Source organism: Colletotrichum graminicola (assembly GCF_000149035.1).
Source record: "Colletotrichum graminicola M1.001 genomic scaffold supercont1.8, whole genome shotgun sequence".
Classification (NCBI taxonomy): domain Eukaryota; kingdom Fungi; phylum Ascomycota; class Sordariomycetes; order Glomerellales; family Glomerellaceae; genus Colletotrichum; species Colletotrichum graminicola.
This window is the reverse complement of record NW_007361012.1, coordinates 421,182-437,319: the sequence shown is the minus strand read 5'-3', so window position 1 is coordinate 437,319 and position 16,138 is coordinate 421,182. Positions and strand designations below refer to the sequence as shown.

The following is a 16,138-nucleotide window of genomic DNA, read 5'->3' as shown; positions in this document are numbered from 1 at the left end:
GTGGAGATGCATGAGGCGCGAGGGGGCCTGCGAGACGCCGGTGGTGCCGCCGCAGAGCTGCACACTGTTGCCCGGGCAGGGGATATCGCAGCGCCCGCGGTCCGCCTCGGCTCTGGTGTCCGGGTCGAGGGCCTCCGCGCAGAAGCATTCGCTAGGGGTCGGGTCGTCAGTACCGGGCTCGTCCGGGTGTTCACTAATGGGGTTGGGCAGATTCTCACCTTCCACGGAGGGCGGCATATCTACCAGGCCTGCACAGGTCAACACACTTCTCGACCGTCAAATCCGGCAGCGAGGCTCTGAGCAAGAACGTCTGGAATCCGGTCGTTGAGCCGTAGCAGCCGAGGTACGCGTACTCGCCGACGGTGGCCGGATCGCGCCCCGGGACGATCGGGTCGGTGGACGGGCTCGGCGGAGCGGTGGCCGTCGGGCCCGCCGGGTTGCCGCTCATGGAGGAGACGAGCACGGTGCCGTTCTGCATGATGCTCGTCATCATGGTGGCGGGATTCGGCACCGTCTTGTAGATTGTGGAAGTGACCTTAATGGTCGTCGTCGTTGTCGGCTCCGCTGGGCCCGCGTTATCGACAGCACTGGGCTGGTATACGTCAATGTAGTTGACCTCCCAGTATCTTTGCTTCATGTCAGCCAAGAACTTTCACTGTCGGTACGTGACAACTCACGCGTTACTAAAGGCATCAGGGTTATTCGCCACGTATTCGACGCAGGTCGGGGCCCGCTGATTGCAGGTATCTCCGTCACTGCCCCATATAGTGGCGGCGTAATCACCACAGAAGTTCTGCTCGTCAGAAGCTCACGTCAGTACATGTATCTTCACCAACCAAAAGTCCACTGGCTCATGGAAGTCGCGGGGACCACCCCCGCTCACGCCGCCATGGGCTTACCGTCTGAATCACAATGCTCATATTTCTGAAGTACCGGTCCACCTCGCAGCTCGAAGTCCCGAACAGCGCCGAAGGCAGGCCCCAAGTAGACGGGTCGGGGGTCTTGGCGACGATGTCGCTGGGGATGCCATGCCGCGGCCAGTGCCAGATGCGGATGGCCTCTGAGGTCCACTCGAGGGCGTATACGCCGCCGCCGACGGCGTTGAACGAATCGCCGTATGTGTGCGGTTGAGACGCGGGGGGCAGGTAGTTGCAGCCGGCGTTGTTGGTGGTCTGTTTGACGCGCGTCAGCGAGAACCGGGGGTGGATTGGAGGAAGGAATGAGGAGCGGGAAACGAGGCTTACACCTGGGCTTTCGCAGTCTCGAAGCAGCGGTTCGCCGGCGGCTTGTGGCGCGTCCGGGAGACGGCATCCTTGCGTGCTGTTCCTTATATCAGTATGGCAGCCACGATGATGACTTGGGGAGATGAACATACGTGTGTCCAGAGATTATATTCGTGGTGGCCTGATTGGCGCCCTCAATGATATCAATCTCGCCATCCACGGGCCAATCCGTCCCGTACATCCAGACTTCCTCCCGATCATGTCAGCCGTTGCGCCTCACCGCCAGTCAGCTCCCCGCTGGGGGAGGAGGCTGTAAGGGAAGAAAACTGCCCGTTCGACTTACATGCTGGCCACAATCCACAGACAGACGGCGGCATATGCGCAAAGTCCCCGATGAACAGGCCATGGTTATATTGTCTCTTGCTCTCGAGCCTCAAGCTCGGCCGCCCCTCATCGAGGCCGTAGACGTTGGTGTTGTCGACGCCCAGCGTCACGGCCTTCGTGTTTGGGTTGATCGAGTAGAGGCCCTTTGCGAGGGCATCGGGCTGGCTCTGGTACCTGTTGCGCCCCGCGTTGTCATCAGCTGAATGATTTCTTGGCCTCGGCTTTCCCCCTCGGCGGGTATGTGTCGGGTTCTGGCTTGGGAAGCACACGTACCTTACAAAGCCATTGGAAGGGTCGTCGTAGTTGATAAAGTTGAAGTCGGAAATGAAGTTGGCGCCAAAGTATGAGTGCGACAGGCTGTAAGCCATCTTGACCTGGCTTTCTTGCCCGCCCTTCTTTGCCGCCTCCTTGTTCTCTTTTCGATATTAGCCGCGTTAACTAGGAAAGGGGGCGTGTAAGTGATCACGGCCCACGAGCAACGAAAGTAGTAAGAGCGAGCGAGAGAGGGAGGGAGGGAGGCTGGTGATCGAGTATGGATAGAACGAAAGACCTCAATCGTTGGCGACAATAGACGGAGAGAAAGAGAGAGAGAGGAAAACGCCACTACAGACTCGCCCGTCAATAATCCTGAGACCTCTGTCCTTATAGCCTCTCGCCCTCACCGTATCCCTTGCACCGATCCACGCACAGCATCACCACCATGCGGGAACCGACGGGGATGACGAGGTCGCTAGTTCAAGTTGAACACACCATCATCGTCCGCCCTCACATCTGGCGAGGAATGCCACGCTGACGCCGCCCGACCCAAGGACCCCAAGGATCCCAAGTTTTCGCTCCTCCTCCCAGCCTCCTTGTCAGAGCCTCGCCTAGACAGGTGAAGTCTGCTTCGCTGCGCGCGATAAGCGCCCCGCTGCTCTCCACCGGTCGGAAGGCGGAGAAGACCCAGCTCTGGGCCAGTCTAGCGGACGGAGGAGGGGGAATCCAATACCAGCATCCCATTTCAAACAGCACAGTCCGGAGAAACCCCAGGGGACAATGCTTCCAAGGAAGGAGCGAACCTTCGGGCTGTAGCAGAAGCAAAGAATCGGAATGCTGCGCTGCTAGCCCGGAACAAGTTGCCTCCTCCGCCCAGACCTCTGAACTGGGAGAGGGGCAAGACATCCTGACGAGTGGTTGTTCGAGAACGAGGCCGAGGCGGAAAGGGGGTTCGTTCGGAAGGAAAGAAAAAGAAAAAAGAAAAAAGAAACCCCCATGCGAGACCAATAATTGTTACCGAGGGACTTGTATCGAATGCCACGGCTCGCAACGGTAGGAGTTGAGGAAAGGGATCGGCTTCGAGGCGGGAGGGAAGACCCCTCCATTCCAGACGGTGGAGGCGGCCCCGGTGGTGCATTCTTCCCCTCGGCCCTTGCTTCCGCCCGGTTTCCGATCCTGGAAGAAGGCCACGAAAACAAGATGCAGTCATCCAGATGAGAGTGGGTATTATTCATGGCAGTTAGTATACGGATAGTGGTAGAGAAAAAAGTCGGAGAAAAAAAAAAGTCCACGGTCATGACCCAAACGCCCCGGCCTGATTCTATTTTCGGCTGATACCCACTCGCTTCTAAATAATCCCTTTCCACCGATGCATGATCCGACATCTTATCCCCAACAACAAGGGGAAAAAATCACCCGGCCTTCCGCGGCCGCTGTAGGAGCCCTTACACCATGATCCGCCTCAGCCCCTCCGTGCCTCCCAGGACGCGCCGGCCAGTGACCGCGCACCGCCCCTGACCGCTCTCCCACTTGCCCTCCTTGTCCCCCATGAAGTCCTCCTGCATGGGATGCAGACCCTCTATCCAGCGGTGGATGCACGTGTAGCAATAGACAATGCCCGTCTGGCACGCCGTCGGCGTGACGATGGCGTCCTTGCAGATGGGGCACAATGACGAGTCCTTTGGCGCGGGCACCGTGTAAATGGGCAGCAGCGACGGCGTCGCGATGGGCGCCATCTCGGCGGCCGGGACAGCCGTCTTGTCGTCGTCGCTGCCACCAGCGGTAGCCTTCTCCTTGCCCTTCTCGGCGCCGCTCTTGGCGGCACCAGCCCCTCCCTTGCCACCTCCCAGGCCCGATACCACTGGTGGCGGGAGGTCCAGCGTCTCCGTCGCCTTGCGCGACAGCTGCTTGGCGAAGTCGGAGGCGTGCCACCACTCGAGGAACTTGAGCGCGAATATGCTCATGGGCAGCAGCAGCGACAGGCTGGAGAGCAGACGCGGGCCCATCTCGCGAGGCGACAGCAGGGACCGCCACCCCGGGGGCGCCCCGGCCCTGCCGCCGCTCGGCTTGCCGCTCGTCAGCGCGTCGATGGCGTGGTAGTCGGCGCCAGTCATCCTCCGCATGCGCGTGCCGATGAGCCACAGGAACGGGTTGTGGTACTTGCTGTTGTCGAACAGGTACGCCAGGTTGAAGGACAGCAACGCAAAGTAGTAGGCTGCGTTGACGCTCGGGTAGATGTTGCGCAGGAACCAGCGGTAGTAGTGCAGGAAACGCTGCTTCGTCGTCGGGTTCGGCGGCATCTGGGTGTAGGCGGCGCCGAGCAGGGCGCGCGGGGCGTTGACCTCGTAGCCCTCGTCGAGCTTCCGCCGCAGGTAGGGGATGCCGACGACGACGGCGAGGTTCATCCACACATCCTTGGTGCCGAGCTTGAGGGTGTCTCTGACGACGCCCGGGGCGGCGGCGCTGGCGCGCGGTATCTCGGCGTGCAGGGCCTTTTCGCGCTTGAGGCCGTAAAAGTTCTCGGTGAAGCTGCCGCCGCGGGTCTTGAGGTAGTGGCGCTCGACGACGAGCATGCAGAGAGCGTAGAGCTCATCGAAGGAGTTGAGGGCGCGCAGGAGATAGCGCGGGTAGCGCTGCGTCGCGACGGTGAGGAGGTAACGGATCGTCGGCGGGAGAAGGGAGTTGAGCTGCTGTTCCGAGATGAGCTCGAAGAGGGACGGTTTCTGGTCGTCGAACGAGCCCCGGAGGGCGGTCATGAACTCCATGGCGGAGGGTCGCAAAGGGGCATCGGAGTGGTGCGATCGCTTTGATTATTCGTGGGCGAAAGCGAGAGGTAGGTAGATTTACCAGGGCATGGCGGTTGAACGCGGTGTGGACTGACGACCGGCCCGTCGTCGGTGCTTGGTTTGTCAGGATTTGGGAGGTTGAAAGTTGTCACAGGGATTTGCCGAGGCACTTCCACTAGCGTGCGTGCCGATGATAGGGGCGTAGAACCCGGGGAAGCCTAGTATGTGGGGCGGAGACCTCACTGTTACAGAAGGGACTTGGACCCCCAACCCGGTATGAATTGGGATGTTGTGAAATCAGATATGGGGGGACTCATCTTAATGGGACGCACAACTGTCTGTCATCATCTTTTATAGAATAATTTTCCTTGCTCCTTTCTCAGGACATCGGACGCCCATCTCATCTTGAAGAGTATTTTTCATAAGGCCCCTCGCCCATCTACACACACAAGATAGCTCTCTCTTTATAGCCACTCAGAGCCACCGAGCAGCTCCTCCCGCCTCTAGCTAACGCTCTCTCTCTCCCGCATTTCTTCATCATGTCCGGAGAAATTCCAGCGAAATTCAAGCCTGTCTTCGACGCCAAAACGGGCGAGGAACGGATCAAGGCCTGGCTCACCCTCGACAAGGACGATGCAGGCAACTTCGAGTCCGGCGTACGTTTCTCACCCCCCCCCCCCCCTCCCCCCCTCGAGACCGAGCACCGCGATGACGCAGCTAACACGGGGGGCCCAGAGCTGGATGAGCGCCCTGAGCCCCTCCATATCCCTCATCTCGGCGTCCCTGACGCCGACCCCGTCCGCCACCTTCGCCTTCACCGTCCGCCCGGAGCACTGCAACCGCGCCGGCAACCTGCACGGCGGCGCCGCCGCCACCCTCTTCGACTCCCTGACCACGATGCCCCTGGCCCTCATCAACGACCGGCCGGGCTACTGGCAGTTCCTCGGCGTCTCCCGCACCCTCAGCTGCAGCTACCTCCGCCCGGCCCCCGCCGGCGAGGAGTGCATCGTCGAGTGCGAGATCGTGCAGGTCGGCAGGCTGATGTGCCATCTGAGGGGGACGCTCCGCCGGAAGCGCGACGGCTCCGTGCTCGCCACGTGCGAGCACCACAAGTTCAACACCGATCCGCCGGCGAGCAAGCTCTGAAGGGATGGAAGGGGGTTTTTTCTTCTTCTTTTTCTTTTTTTTAAAAAAATCCTTAGTCTCAGAAAGGTCTCTGATTTCGTTGTTACAAGATTAATAAGTCAAACTTGTTGCATTGTATCTAGAATAGTACAGCGAGGACAATATACATTCGGAATCCCCCTCCTTCCCCTGCCCGGCCATCACTGGTCGACCAGGTGGTGCCCGTGGAACACGAGGTCGACGAGGTCCGGGTCCGGGGCCGTCAGTGCCATCAGGTCCTGCACCAGGTCCTCCTCGCTCATGTCCTCGTCCTCCTCGTCCTCGCCCCACTCGCCCACCACGTAGTCCTCGTCCTCGTCCTCGTCGCTCGCCAGCTCCGCGTCGAAGTCCATGATGGGCATGAAGTCCCGGAACGTGATCCGCTTCGCGTCGTCTTCCCTCGGGCTCGGGGCCGGGTCCGACACCTTGAAGAAGGCGCTGGGCCCGCAGGGGCCGTGAGGGTCGTAGTCCCTGTTCGCATTTTGAGTAAACGTACAGAGCGCCCTCGTTGCCGTCGGCAGAGAGGGAAAGGATGGGGTGAGAGCGTACGTGTCAAACCAGTGCCCCATGACGCCGCGGGCCGATCCGACGCCCCCGATCTGGATCCCCTCGCTCCGCCACCGCGGGTGGCCGTTGAAAACGGAGAATGTCGTCCACCTCACCTCGCCCTCCTTGGTCAAGCGTACCGTGCCTTTCACTGCTGATCAGAATAAGAATGATTAGCGACCACCGCCGTCCCTCCGCTCGTTCGTTCCCCTTCGGGCAACAACCGCGAGGCAGGGCGCGCGTATCGCGACAAAAGGGCAAAGCAAGCAACGTACCTCGAAGGTTGGAGTTGGCGTTCTCGTCCCACGAGTCGTCCACCGACCGCGAGACGCCGTAAAAGTGTACTACGGGGAGCTCCTTGCCGTCGTTCTCGCCGGGCGGCTGCACGTCGGTGACGTACACCTTCATGACGATGATACGCGTCGCCTCGCCCACGTCGAAGGGGGGCCGCGGGACGTCGCGCGGCGTTCGGTCGCCGATGGGGAAGTTGAAGCTGAAAAAGTCGTTGTAGTCGACGAAGCAGACCACCTAGTTTCCGCGTGTAAGCAGGAGCGTCTCGCGTCTCGGCCCATCACGCCCGCACTTGACAAGGAAGACTCACCCTCAGCCACGTCCCCGCGACGCCGTACGGGTCCTGAAGATCCAGGTCCTGGATCCCCCGGCTCGGCGACGGCACGTAGCTCCTCGCCCACGACCCGGCGAACGGCCTCTCCCACAAGTTCGCAAATACCCTTGCCGTCAGCTTCTGCAGCCGGATGTTGCTCCCGAGCACGATCATGACGGCCTCGACCTTTTCCCAGTCCACCCGCCCCGACCCGTCCTCCATGAACGGACCCCACTCGGTCCTGTCCGTGTTCTGCCGCAGGTCGTACACCTTGGCCGCGGCGTACGGATACACGCGCGTCGACCGCGTGCGGCCGTAGTTTAGCAGCGGCCGGCCGTACAGGCAGTGCAGCTTGGCGCTGCGCTGGTGCGTCTCGTCGGGCACAGACGGCAGCCTGAGTGGCTTCACCTCGTCGCGCGCGCGCTCGTAGACGAAGGAGCGGCTCATGAAGGTCAGGCGTGCGGGCTCCTCGCGGAAGATGCGGGTAAGGGCCGCGGCATTGCGGGACACGGCGTGGGTGCCAGCATCGTTCTGCGTCTCGCCCGTTGGCGATGCATGTTTGAGAAGTCTATCGACGGTCTCGTACACAAAGGGCAGCTCATGGGCCTAGCACATGGTGCGCATTGATGAGTCCTCTGGCCGGGATGTGACGATGGTCTCACTGGAGGAAGGCATCCATCTCACCTGCTCGTGGACTTTCTTGTCGGCGCAAAGGATTTCGAGCCTGACAAAATCATGCACCTCCCTTTCCCAATCAATGTCCTCATCAATGTGTGGGGGTGTATCCTGCGATGGCGGTTAGACGGCCAATGCCGACTTTGGCGATTGCCAAGCGATGAGATCTCATACCAATGTGCTTAGGTACACGTCTTTACAAAGTTTTTGGTTCCCCGTTACAAAATCGTGCAGGAACCGACACGTGCGTGGGATACGTCCCAGGTCGCGGGGTTCGAGGCCCGAGAATATGTGATGCAGGATCTCCGCCGGTAGCAAATTCAGATGCAACGTATTACCGCATGAAGCCTCGTCAGGGTCGCCCGTCGTCGCCATGTCTGTTTCCCTCGGCGGGCGGCTTTAGCTGTGTTGTTTAGAGGGGCGAGGGATTGTCAACACAATCAGGGTTTGATCTCTAGATATGGTTAGATGAGCGGGACGCTCCTCGGATTTGGCAGCGGGCTTGGGGGCTTGGGGGCTTTGGAGGGGGGGGGTTGTTGGCGAGAGGTAGGAAGGCTAATCGGTCGTCGAAACGGAAGCTTAAACCTACGCCCACCTGGCTGGTCCACGCACTCGTGATGTGCGGGGAAGATTGGGGGAGTGAGGACGGTGGTGAACCCGCACGGTGCTAAAGGGACGGCCGCTGGAGGGCTGAGGTAAGCTCCGACGTGCGTATCAGCGCAGTGGGGACGGGCGGTTGAATGAGCCAGGTTCACGCCGTCACGATTCCCCGGCTGAGTTATGCTCCCTCTCCTCTCCCTGCCGTTCGAAACCCCAGTCTTGATGCTTCCTCGGGTAACCGATTTTGATCTCGAGTCTGCTGCACCGTCTAGTGAGCCAATCGGCAAGACTTACAGAACGCATCAGATAGTGTACTCCAATCATCATGACGTACCTACCGAGGTAGGCAGGGTGCTATGGTTATCTAAGGTACCCCTCCCTACCTGACCAAGCGTGCCCCACACGGCGCGTCCGGAGCGGTCGACGAACCCACTCGGACCCGGAGATGACGGATGCGGAAGGCCGTGGGGTCGGTGTATCGACTGCACAACCACGCGCGGGAGCTCAAGAGTCGGAGAAGGCGGCTATGGCAGAGACCAGTTGACTTGGAATATAAATCTGGCCGGTTGCTTTCCATTATAAGAAAATCCGAACAAGTTGTCAGCAACAAGGAGGGGCATGATGATGATAGCCCTGGTTTGAGGGTCGTTCCGGCCAGAGGCTCACTTGAAAGATTGTCCCCGCCTTTCTGCATGCTAACATACAAATTCCATCGTTTACAGCGTCCATCACACTCCATGATGAAGTTCGCACACACACACACACACACACACCGTAATGTCTGGTGAAACAAGGGTGAAAGATGAAAGATTTTCCGACCTAATACACGGACGGACGCAGTAATTAAAATAACATAAAAGGCCCGGGCCGAAAACTCCACGGGATGCATCGCAACCGACTCCCCAGGCGGATATATCTCTCAGCTTGGTTTCTGACTAGGCCTTGAGGGTTGTGACTGTGTATATCGGTGTTGTCTGGGCTGTACTGGATAAGGGCAGTTGCATATATTGTCGGCATTTTGATAGGTGGCGAGATGGCGAGTTAGTTGAACCAGGCACTCAGGGCCGGACTATAGTACCTCTATGGTTTGGTGATCAGCAAGGTAGATGCCCAGACATCTCCATGGAATTCCTCATAAAATTTATATTGTTTTGAGTACCGGGAATGGTACTTTTAGTGTGTTTTCTGACAGTGTATGGTCAAGATTGTGTACCTGTGCGACTTCACGAGGGACCGTCTTGTAATCGTACCTCAACGATCAACTTCCGCATTAGCCCCGTCATCCTCAACTTCCCTCCCATCCGGCGCCCTCCTCCTTGGGTCCGGGCAGGTGGGACATCTCGGTTCCCAGCCCTCCCACACCTCACGTTCAAGTCCCGTGTCAAGGCCTAGTCTGCCATCCCGATGGCTCACGGGAGGGCCGTCCGACAGAGGAAGGGCTAACTGGGCCGTGCCATCAGCGAGTGGGCAACCTTGGAGCGACAAGTGATATATGTGATAGGGCGAATCGTCTTGATGAACTTAAATGCACTCTCCGAGACCTGGTGTCCTCCGTCTCCGCACCAATGCCGCTACCATGTGGCAAACAAAACGTGACGCTTTCGTGAGGAGCGTATCACAGGGGTATAGATACAACAATGCAGAATATAGGAAAATGCAGAAGTAATTCGGCCACCTTGGCCCCCGTCCCTCCCATGTCAGATTATCGTCACGGCGTCCTGATATCCTCCTACAAATACGATACCGAGAAGAGGTATATTTCCAAGTCGAGCCCTCCTGTCGTCGAAGCACCACCATGCGTAACCCCCCTCAACAAGGGGCAGATATTCCCTGCCCGTCCCTCTCCCAAAGAGACCCGCTGTCTCGTCGACGCGGCTTTTGACGTCATTCACATCGTGGCGGCTCCAGTGTTCAGCTGAAGACAGTTGTTGAGAAGGTTGGCACCCTCGTGCAAGAGCTCCCAGCGTGTGGTTCCAAAAGAGTCCTTCAGAACCAGCAACAGCGCAGTGTTGGTGTTGACCCCTTTCATCACCTTGAGATCATCGGGCGAGTTCGCACCGCCATATTTCGTCAGGTATTCCCGCATTTGGTGCACCTGTTCCTGCTTAGTCCCCGGTACCGGTGTCCCAGGGCAAGGGCCTTCCAGGGCGAAACCGTAGCACCAGACGACTAGGGCGGCAAAGTACAAGACCCACGGTCTGTTGAGGAGCACATCGTCACGCGCTGTATAAGGCTCGTCGTACTTGTAACCGTTGGCCTGCGGCAAGTGGTTCGCATCGGGCACAAGGACGGACTTCAGAAACTTTAGTGCATAGAACGTGGCGTCCCGGGCTTTGGCCGATGGCGCCCAGAGATCTCTCATCCTTCTCTGGGCGCTGTTGAGGTCCTGTTGTCCAATGGCCCTTCCCAGAAGCCTTTTCGCCCTAGCAAAGATTTGGCAGTCGACAATGTCAACGTGCATCGCCATGTGAGCAAGATGATGTAACACCGTCCGGCTTTCAAAGACAACGTTGGCATCGTTCTTCTTCGCAGAGTCGTACCGGTAAGGATCAGAAGAGCCTTCGTTCCTCGTCAGCGACTTGTCGAAATCTTCCTTCCAAGCGTCAAAGGCTCTCGTGAGAGTACCTCGCCACTTGTCTCGGCCACCCAGCGCCTGAGACACGCCGCCGCCGAGCACGTTGACTTGAAGGTCCCTTTGGTTCATGTGCCAGCTGACGCTGAGAAGACCGGCCATGAGAACCATGCGGCCGAAAGGGTTAGTTTGCACCCCTTGCCCGCTGAGTGTCCGTTTCAACCCTTCCAGGAAAGAAAGGGGCTTGACCCCGTTGGACAGGAGGTTGGACTCAATCCTGCCGACTTCTGCGCCACTCGTGGCCTTCCACAGAGCATCTTCGCATGGCAGCGGCAGCCTCATTTCGTGAGTGACCATCACCGTAGAGTGCCCAAACATCGTAGCGTGGATCGAGTCGATGACAAATGCCGCAAAGGCAGCCCGCCTGGTCGACTCGTTGGTAATCCAGTGGTTCCACCATTCATCTGCAGTGTGAGCCACGCCCGATGTTGAGGAGTGCCGAGAGCCGTTCGTCTTGTCGTCTCGAGGATTGGGTGGCGAATCGAGGGATGACTTGCCGATCAGCGACCGTCCACGGCGCATCAGGGTGATGGTTGTCGCGTGATGGATATGGGCCCTCTCGTGCAGCTCCCTCGTCGAGTACATCTTCTCGTAGAGCTCGAGGAGGAGAAGTGTCTGGAACACCCACAGCTTGGCGGGAGGTCTGAAGTTCGGGTCCATGAATATTTCCCATCGAAGATGCCAGGCCAAGAAGTTGGACAACTGCGCCCCAGCCTTTGTGACCTTCTGCCCGTGGGTCTTGTCGAGGCAGGCGGCGCCGATTGTCATCATCGCAAGGAGCAGTAAGTTGGGTGTTCTGTCGGGAGAGAAGGTTGGTTTGTGAAGAATGGGGATCTGGTCGCTGAAGTGGACCCAGTACGACCCGATGTACGCCTGCATCATTCGTTTGCTGAGCATGTGGTCGCCATCGCTACGATCGCCTTCAAGGATACTGTCACGCTGCCGCAGCGCTGGAGCTTGGTCGTTCTCGTGAAACCTTTGGTTGATGAAGTCGTAGATCTCCTGGCTCTTTTCCTCGGAGATGGTGGCCTCCGGGAGGTTCTGGTCGAGCAAGTTGTTGACGGCCATGACCTGCTGAGGACCCGAGGGGAAATAGCCCGCCGGCACGCCATCTGTTCCTACGTATGGAACACTGTAGGAGTTTTGCACCTCCCCGTAGCTACGCACCGTTAGCCATGCTCATGTCTCGAAACACACGCACAAGGTGTAGACTCACTTGTTTACGTACCCTGGAGCTACCATGTGGCCCATTGGCGAGCCTTCCCCTTGTTGCGTGTTGAACAAATAGGCAACAAAGTCTTCCGGGATTGTGACATATGGCGATTTGCTCAATATACTGTCGCTTCCAAAGACTGGGATCGTCCCGGGCATGGACATCTGGTCGAGCAACATCATCTCGCCCGATTGTTGGGTATGGCCCTGCTCCGAGTATTCTGCAGAGGTGGTCGGCGCGTACGTTTGGCCCTCGCGGGGTCCGCTGCCCGCCCCGTTGGGGAAATCGGAGGGAGGTAGGTTGAAGGCCGGGAAGTTTTGCTGGTTGGTGTACGTCACAGGCTGAGGGGCGCTGTGCGGTTGGGTGTGGTAGCCGTTTTGACTTGGGGTTGGGGACATGTATGCCCCGTTCGCTTGAACTGTCGGGCCCGGCCCGTTCGGCGACTGCTGCGGAGGCCGATGGGCCTGGAGACCACCATAACCGTTATCGTGATGCATGTAGTTGTTCATGGAACCGGGATGCGCGCCCATGGGGTATCCGGGGGGGGTATTCGTTGCCTGGGCAAACGGGCTACCAGAAACATCTTTGGGGGGCTGGTACTGCATCTGAGCCTGCCGCAGGTTGGCGAACCCATTGCCCGGTCGACTGGTCTCGGGCGAGGCAGACCCGGCCAGGGGAAAAGGAGGCCGATCTGCAGTAGGAGACAGATGGCTCATCAGCGAATCTTTGCGATTCAAAGCAGACCCTTTTGCCGTGTGACGGTCTCTATGACGGTTACACAAGTCGAGCCGCACAAAGGTGCGGCTGCATTCGGGGAAGTCACAGGCATATATCTGCTTGGGTGTGTGGTTCAGCTGGTGACGGTACCTAGGAAACGGTTAGCTGAACAAGCAGTCGCCAAGGCTGCACAGTCAGACATACAAATGCTCGGCCCGAGAGTAGCTTTTCCCACAGCCCTCTTGAGGGCACTCGAACTTCTTGTCCAGGCCTTTGCGACTCCTCCGTCTCTTCCTTGCAGGGCCGCCGTCCGAGTTGGAAGAGCCAGCTTTGCCTTCGTCGCCGTCGGCCTCGTCATCATCCATAATGTCGACATCCTTGTCTTCAGAAATTTGCCGCGGCCTGCCTCTCCCCGGCTCGTGTTCCTGCTTAATGTAGCGTTGCGGACTCGCCCGCGGGTCGTGTTTTGACGCCATCGTCGCAGGACTAGTGGAAGACAGGGAAATGGAGGGTTTGAAGTTGGTGGAGTGCGCAGGCAGAATAGAAGCCATGGTTTCGCAGCTGGCAGCTTCTTGGACCAGATATCGGCATGTGCCCAAAGTAGCATGCGGCGCGGGTCCTGTCGTGATGGGACGAACAACCGCTGCAAAGCCGCCGAACGGTCTGACGCGGGCGTGCCTGACCGATGTAAAGTGCGGGGAGTTGCGGATGAATCTCGACAAGACGGTCGGCAAAGCAGTGATATTCGGCTCAGAACGGGCGGCGTAGCGTTGTTGGAATATGGGTCGGTCCACGGGACTCGTCGCGTGATGTGCGTCGGGCTCCGTTGATGTGCAAACTTGAGCGCAGAATCGTAGTTGCTGTTCCTACGTTCGAGGCCCCTCCAAAGCCAATTGGAGAAGGTATTCAAAACATGATTGAGAGGGAGTGTCTCCCGCCAGCAGAGTCAACGGTGACAGCGGCGAGGTTGAGGTGGCGGAGTGAAGAGCGCGAAGACGAAGTCGAGTCGGAGGACTGGAAGGAGAGTAAGTAGTAAGACCTCCTCAGTCGAGGTATAGACCACCCTTGAGGCGAGATCAGGCAAGGCGAGGTAAGCTGTCGGGGGGGGGTGTGGGTGGTTAGCTAGTGTGTTTTTTTTTGGTGGAGATGGTGGTATTAACGATGGGCCAGCCGCCTGTTGCGGTAAAATGGACGAGCGCCGGCTGCATGACAGAGCGCGAGAGGGGAGGGTGGAGGAGGGGGGTGGATGTTAAAAATAAGAGATGGCAAGGTTGCAGGCTGCGGATGGGAGTGGACCAAGGGACCATGGGCCGTGGACTCAAAGCGTTGCGTCCGGGGATGTAACGACAAAAGGGTCAGGCCGGCCGTCAGGATGAGAGCCAGGCAAGGGACTTCCAGGCAAGCCCAACGCTATCTCCGTTGCCCTGAGTGGCTAGGCGAAAGACAGAGGGGGGAAAGAAAAGGGGGAAAAAAAAGAAGAAGTTTGAGCGCGGGGACGGTCCGGTCTTCCTCTAGGTTTATTGGATAGATAGGATTCTGTGCGATCGTCTTTGGGAAACCAGTCCGATGTCCAGGCAAGAAGGGAGGAGGGAGGAGAAGCAGATGCGATGATGGGTGATGACAGAAAGTGACTGTGATGAGAGGGCGCAAAGTGACAAGAAGAGCATCGTCTTTTTCTCTTCTTTTCTTCATCATCTTCTTCTCCTCCCCCATCCCTTCCTTCCTGGAGAGGGACGCCGCCGTAGGTAGTTCCAGCTGCACAAGCTTCTCAGAGCGGTCCAGCCTCTGGAAAGCAAGACAAGGAAAACCCATGGGCAAAAAGCGTCGCGGTAGACCGAATAGGATGGTGATGTACCGGGTACGCCTAGCGGTGTTCCAACCGTGTGTGCATTGCAGGGTTCTGGTCGTGCACGCTAGGTACCCTAAGCTCCATGGTACCTCGGCCAGGACGGCGTGATCCCTTGGGGCGAAGCGAACCGACGCGAACCGTTGATGTGCGCCCAAGCCTCAGGTTAAGGTAGGTACCTCGGGCTTGAGGCCAATGATGGAGTGTAGGTCGGAGTGCGCCGGTGACGACTGCAGTAGCTGAAGCGGCAACAGGAGTGGTTCGGTAATGTTTGGTCGCATGCCATCCTGTTGGAGTGTCCATCCCCATGAAACTCAACCATGATGCAACGCCCTGGTTGACGGTGTTTGGCAAGATGGATATGATGGTGCCTTGTGTGCGATCCACCGCGGCATGTTTTGACCAGCCCCGAAGCTCTTCAGCCAAGGAGTCGGTTGGAAGTTGTGCATGCGAGAGAGACTGAAAGAAAGTCCGCGAAGGGGGGGGGGGGGGAGGGACGAAAAACATGGAGAGCTGGGGACGAGGGGACGAGGGGACGGGAGAAGATGCGACATACGGGAGAGTGTGGGTTTTCCTCACCTGAAGGTTTTACAGTTGATCGATGCAAGGGCAAGCCTGACGAGACGGCGCGAACCAGAAGAGATGAGATGGGGAAGGTGGTAGGGCTGTAGCGTCGTGGTGGAGCGTGAGCAGACTCGGGGCACACAAACACAAGATGGACTCTTTTGATGCTCCTTGAGCCTGGGGTCGGGTTGGCGCCGAGTACAATGTTTGGTTGTCGTCGTTGGTGGTTGAGGAAAGTGATGGTGTAATGTTGGCCTTGGAGAGCTTGCCTTTGGTCGTGGGCGGTTGATTGGTGGGTGGGTGGTGTGTGTAGTGTCGTCGTGACGCCGTCAGTGGCACCAAGTCTTGGGGAAGTGGATTGGAAGAGGCATTCGATCGTCTGGACGAAGGAAGAAAGAGACCACAAAAGCACGAGTGTGGGGGGTCTCGAGTCTTATGCCACCTCCCGCTCCCAATCCCACTCGCTTTCCCTCCCTCTAAACCCCGTCTGTCTCGCTCCTACTCCTCTTCCTCCTCCTCCTCCTCCTCCTCCACCTCCTCCCGCCTCCCCAGGTGAGCCGACCGACGTGAGCAAACAGCCCAGCCAGGGTCTAGGTGTGTGTGTGTGTGTGCGTGAGGCCTGGGGCGTGGTGCGATGCGATGCAGTGCAAATGCCCTGTCTTGACCTGCCGTCGGCCAAGCAGCAACAGCTTAGCTCTCATAGGCGCGATGGAAGGGTCCTAGCCTGCCAGAGGTGTGGTGGGCCACGCCATGGGTGGGTGGCTTTAGTGCCTTAAGCAATATGGGAAAGCCGGTTGGAATGCTGTTAGGTCCGCTTCTCACTTCGCGCCCTCCCCCCCCCCCCTTGCGACATCCGAGGTGTGCACTCGTGGAGGTGGAGGCGGAAGCGGAGGCGGGGGCGAGGTACCCGAAAGGTGGGCGAGGGCAAA

The 16,138-nt window shown here is 58.6% G+C and overlaps 5 protein-coding genes across 5 annotated transcripts; 1 reads left to right on the top strand and 4 right to left on the bottom strand.

The window, feature by feature from the left end:
• Nucleotides 1-51: 51 nt before the first annotated feature.
• Nucleotides 52-1,975, bottom strand: GLRG_02799 (mixed-linked glucanase; the record flags this gene model as incomplete). The annotated part of the gene is made up of 8 exons (XM_008093484.1): nucleotides 52-151; nucleotides 219-626; nucleotides 678-793; nucleotides 900-1,172; nucleotides 1,245-1,320; nucleotides 1,376-1,469; nucleotides 1,567-1,781; nucleotides 1,881-1,975. Coding segments are annotated over 8 exons (1,377 nt in total), but the record flags the coding sequence as incomplete, so codon positions are not given.
• A 1,332-nt stretch (nucleotides 1,976-3,307) lies between these two features.
• Nucleotides 3,308-4,627, bottom strand: GLRG_02798 (Pex2/Pex12 amino terminal region; the record flags this gene model as incomplete). The annotated part of the gene is made up of 1 exon (XM_008093483.1): nucleotides 3,308-4,627. One exon carries the CDS (start codon nucleotides 4,625-4,627, stop codon nucleotides 3,308-3,310), a length of 1,320 nt encoding a protein of 439 aa, XP_008091674.1.
• A 560-nt stretch (nucleotides 4,628-5,187) lies between these two features.
• Nucleotides 5,188-5,794, top strand: GLRG_02797 (thioesterase superfamily protein; the record flags this gene model as incomplete). Its single annotated transcript, XM_008093482.1, has 2 exons — nucleotides 5,188-5,304; nucleotides 5,384-5,794. 2 exons carry the CDS (start codon nucleotides 5,188-5,190, stop codon nucleotides 5,792-5,794), a joined length of 528 nt encoding a protein of 175 aa, XP_008091673.1.
• A 179-nt stretch (nucleotides 5,795-5,973) lies between these two features.
• Nucleotides 5,974-8,012, bottom strand: GLRG_02796 (F-box domain-containing protein; the record flags this gene model as incomplete). Its single annotated transcript, XM_008093481.1, has 6 exons — nucleotides 5,974-6,283; nucleotides 6,362-6,503; nucleotides 6,634-6,886; nucleotides 6,960-7,568; nucleotides 7,647-7,748; nucleotides 7,812-8,012. 6 exons carry the CDS (start codon nucleotides 8,010-8,012, stop codon nucleotides 5,974-5,976), a joined length of 1,617 nt encoding a protein of 538 aa, XP_008091672.1.
• A 2,113-nt stretch (nucleotides 8,013-10,125) lies between these two features.
• Nucleotides 10,126-13,350, bottom strand: GLRG_02795 (uncharacterized protein; the record flags this gene model as incomplete). Its single annotated transcript, XM_008093480.1, has 3 exons — nucleotides 10,126-12,028; nucleotides 12,086-12,949; nucleotides 13,004-13,350. 3 exons carry the CDS (start codon nucleotides 13,348-13,350, stop codon nucleotides 10,126-10,128), a joined length of 3,114 nt encoding a protein of 1,037 aa, XP_008091671.1.
• Nucleotides 13,351-16,138: the final 2,788 nt, after the last annotated feature.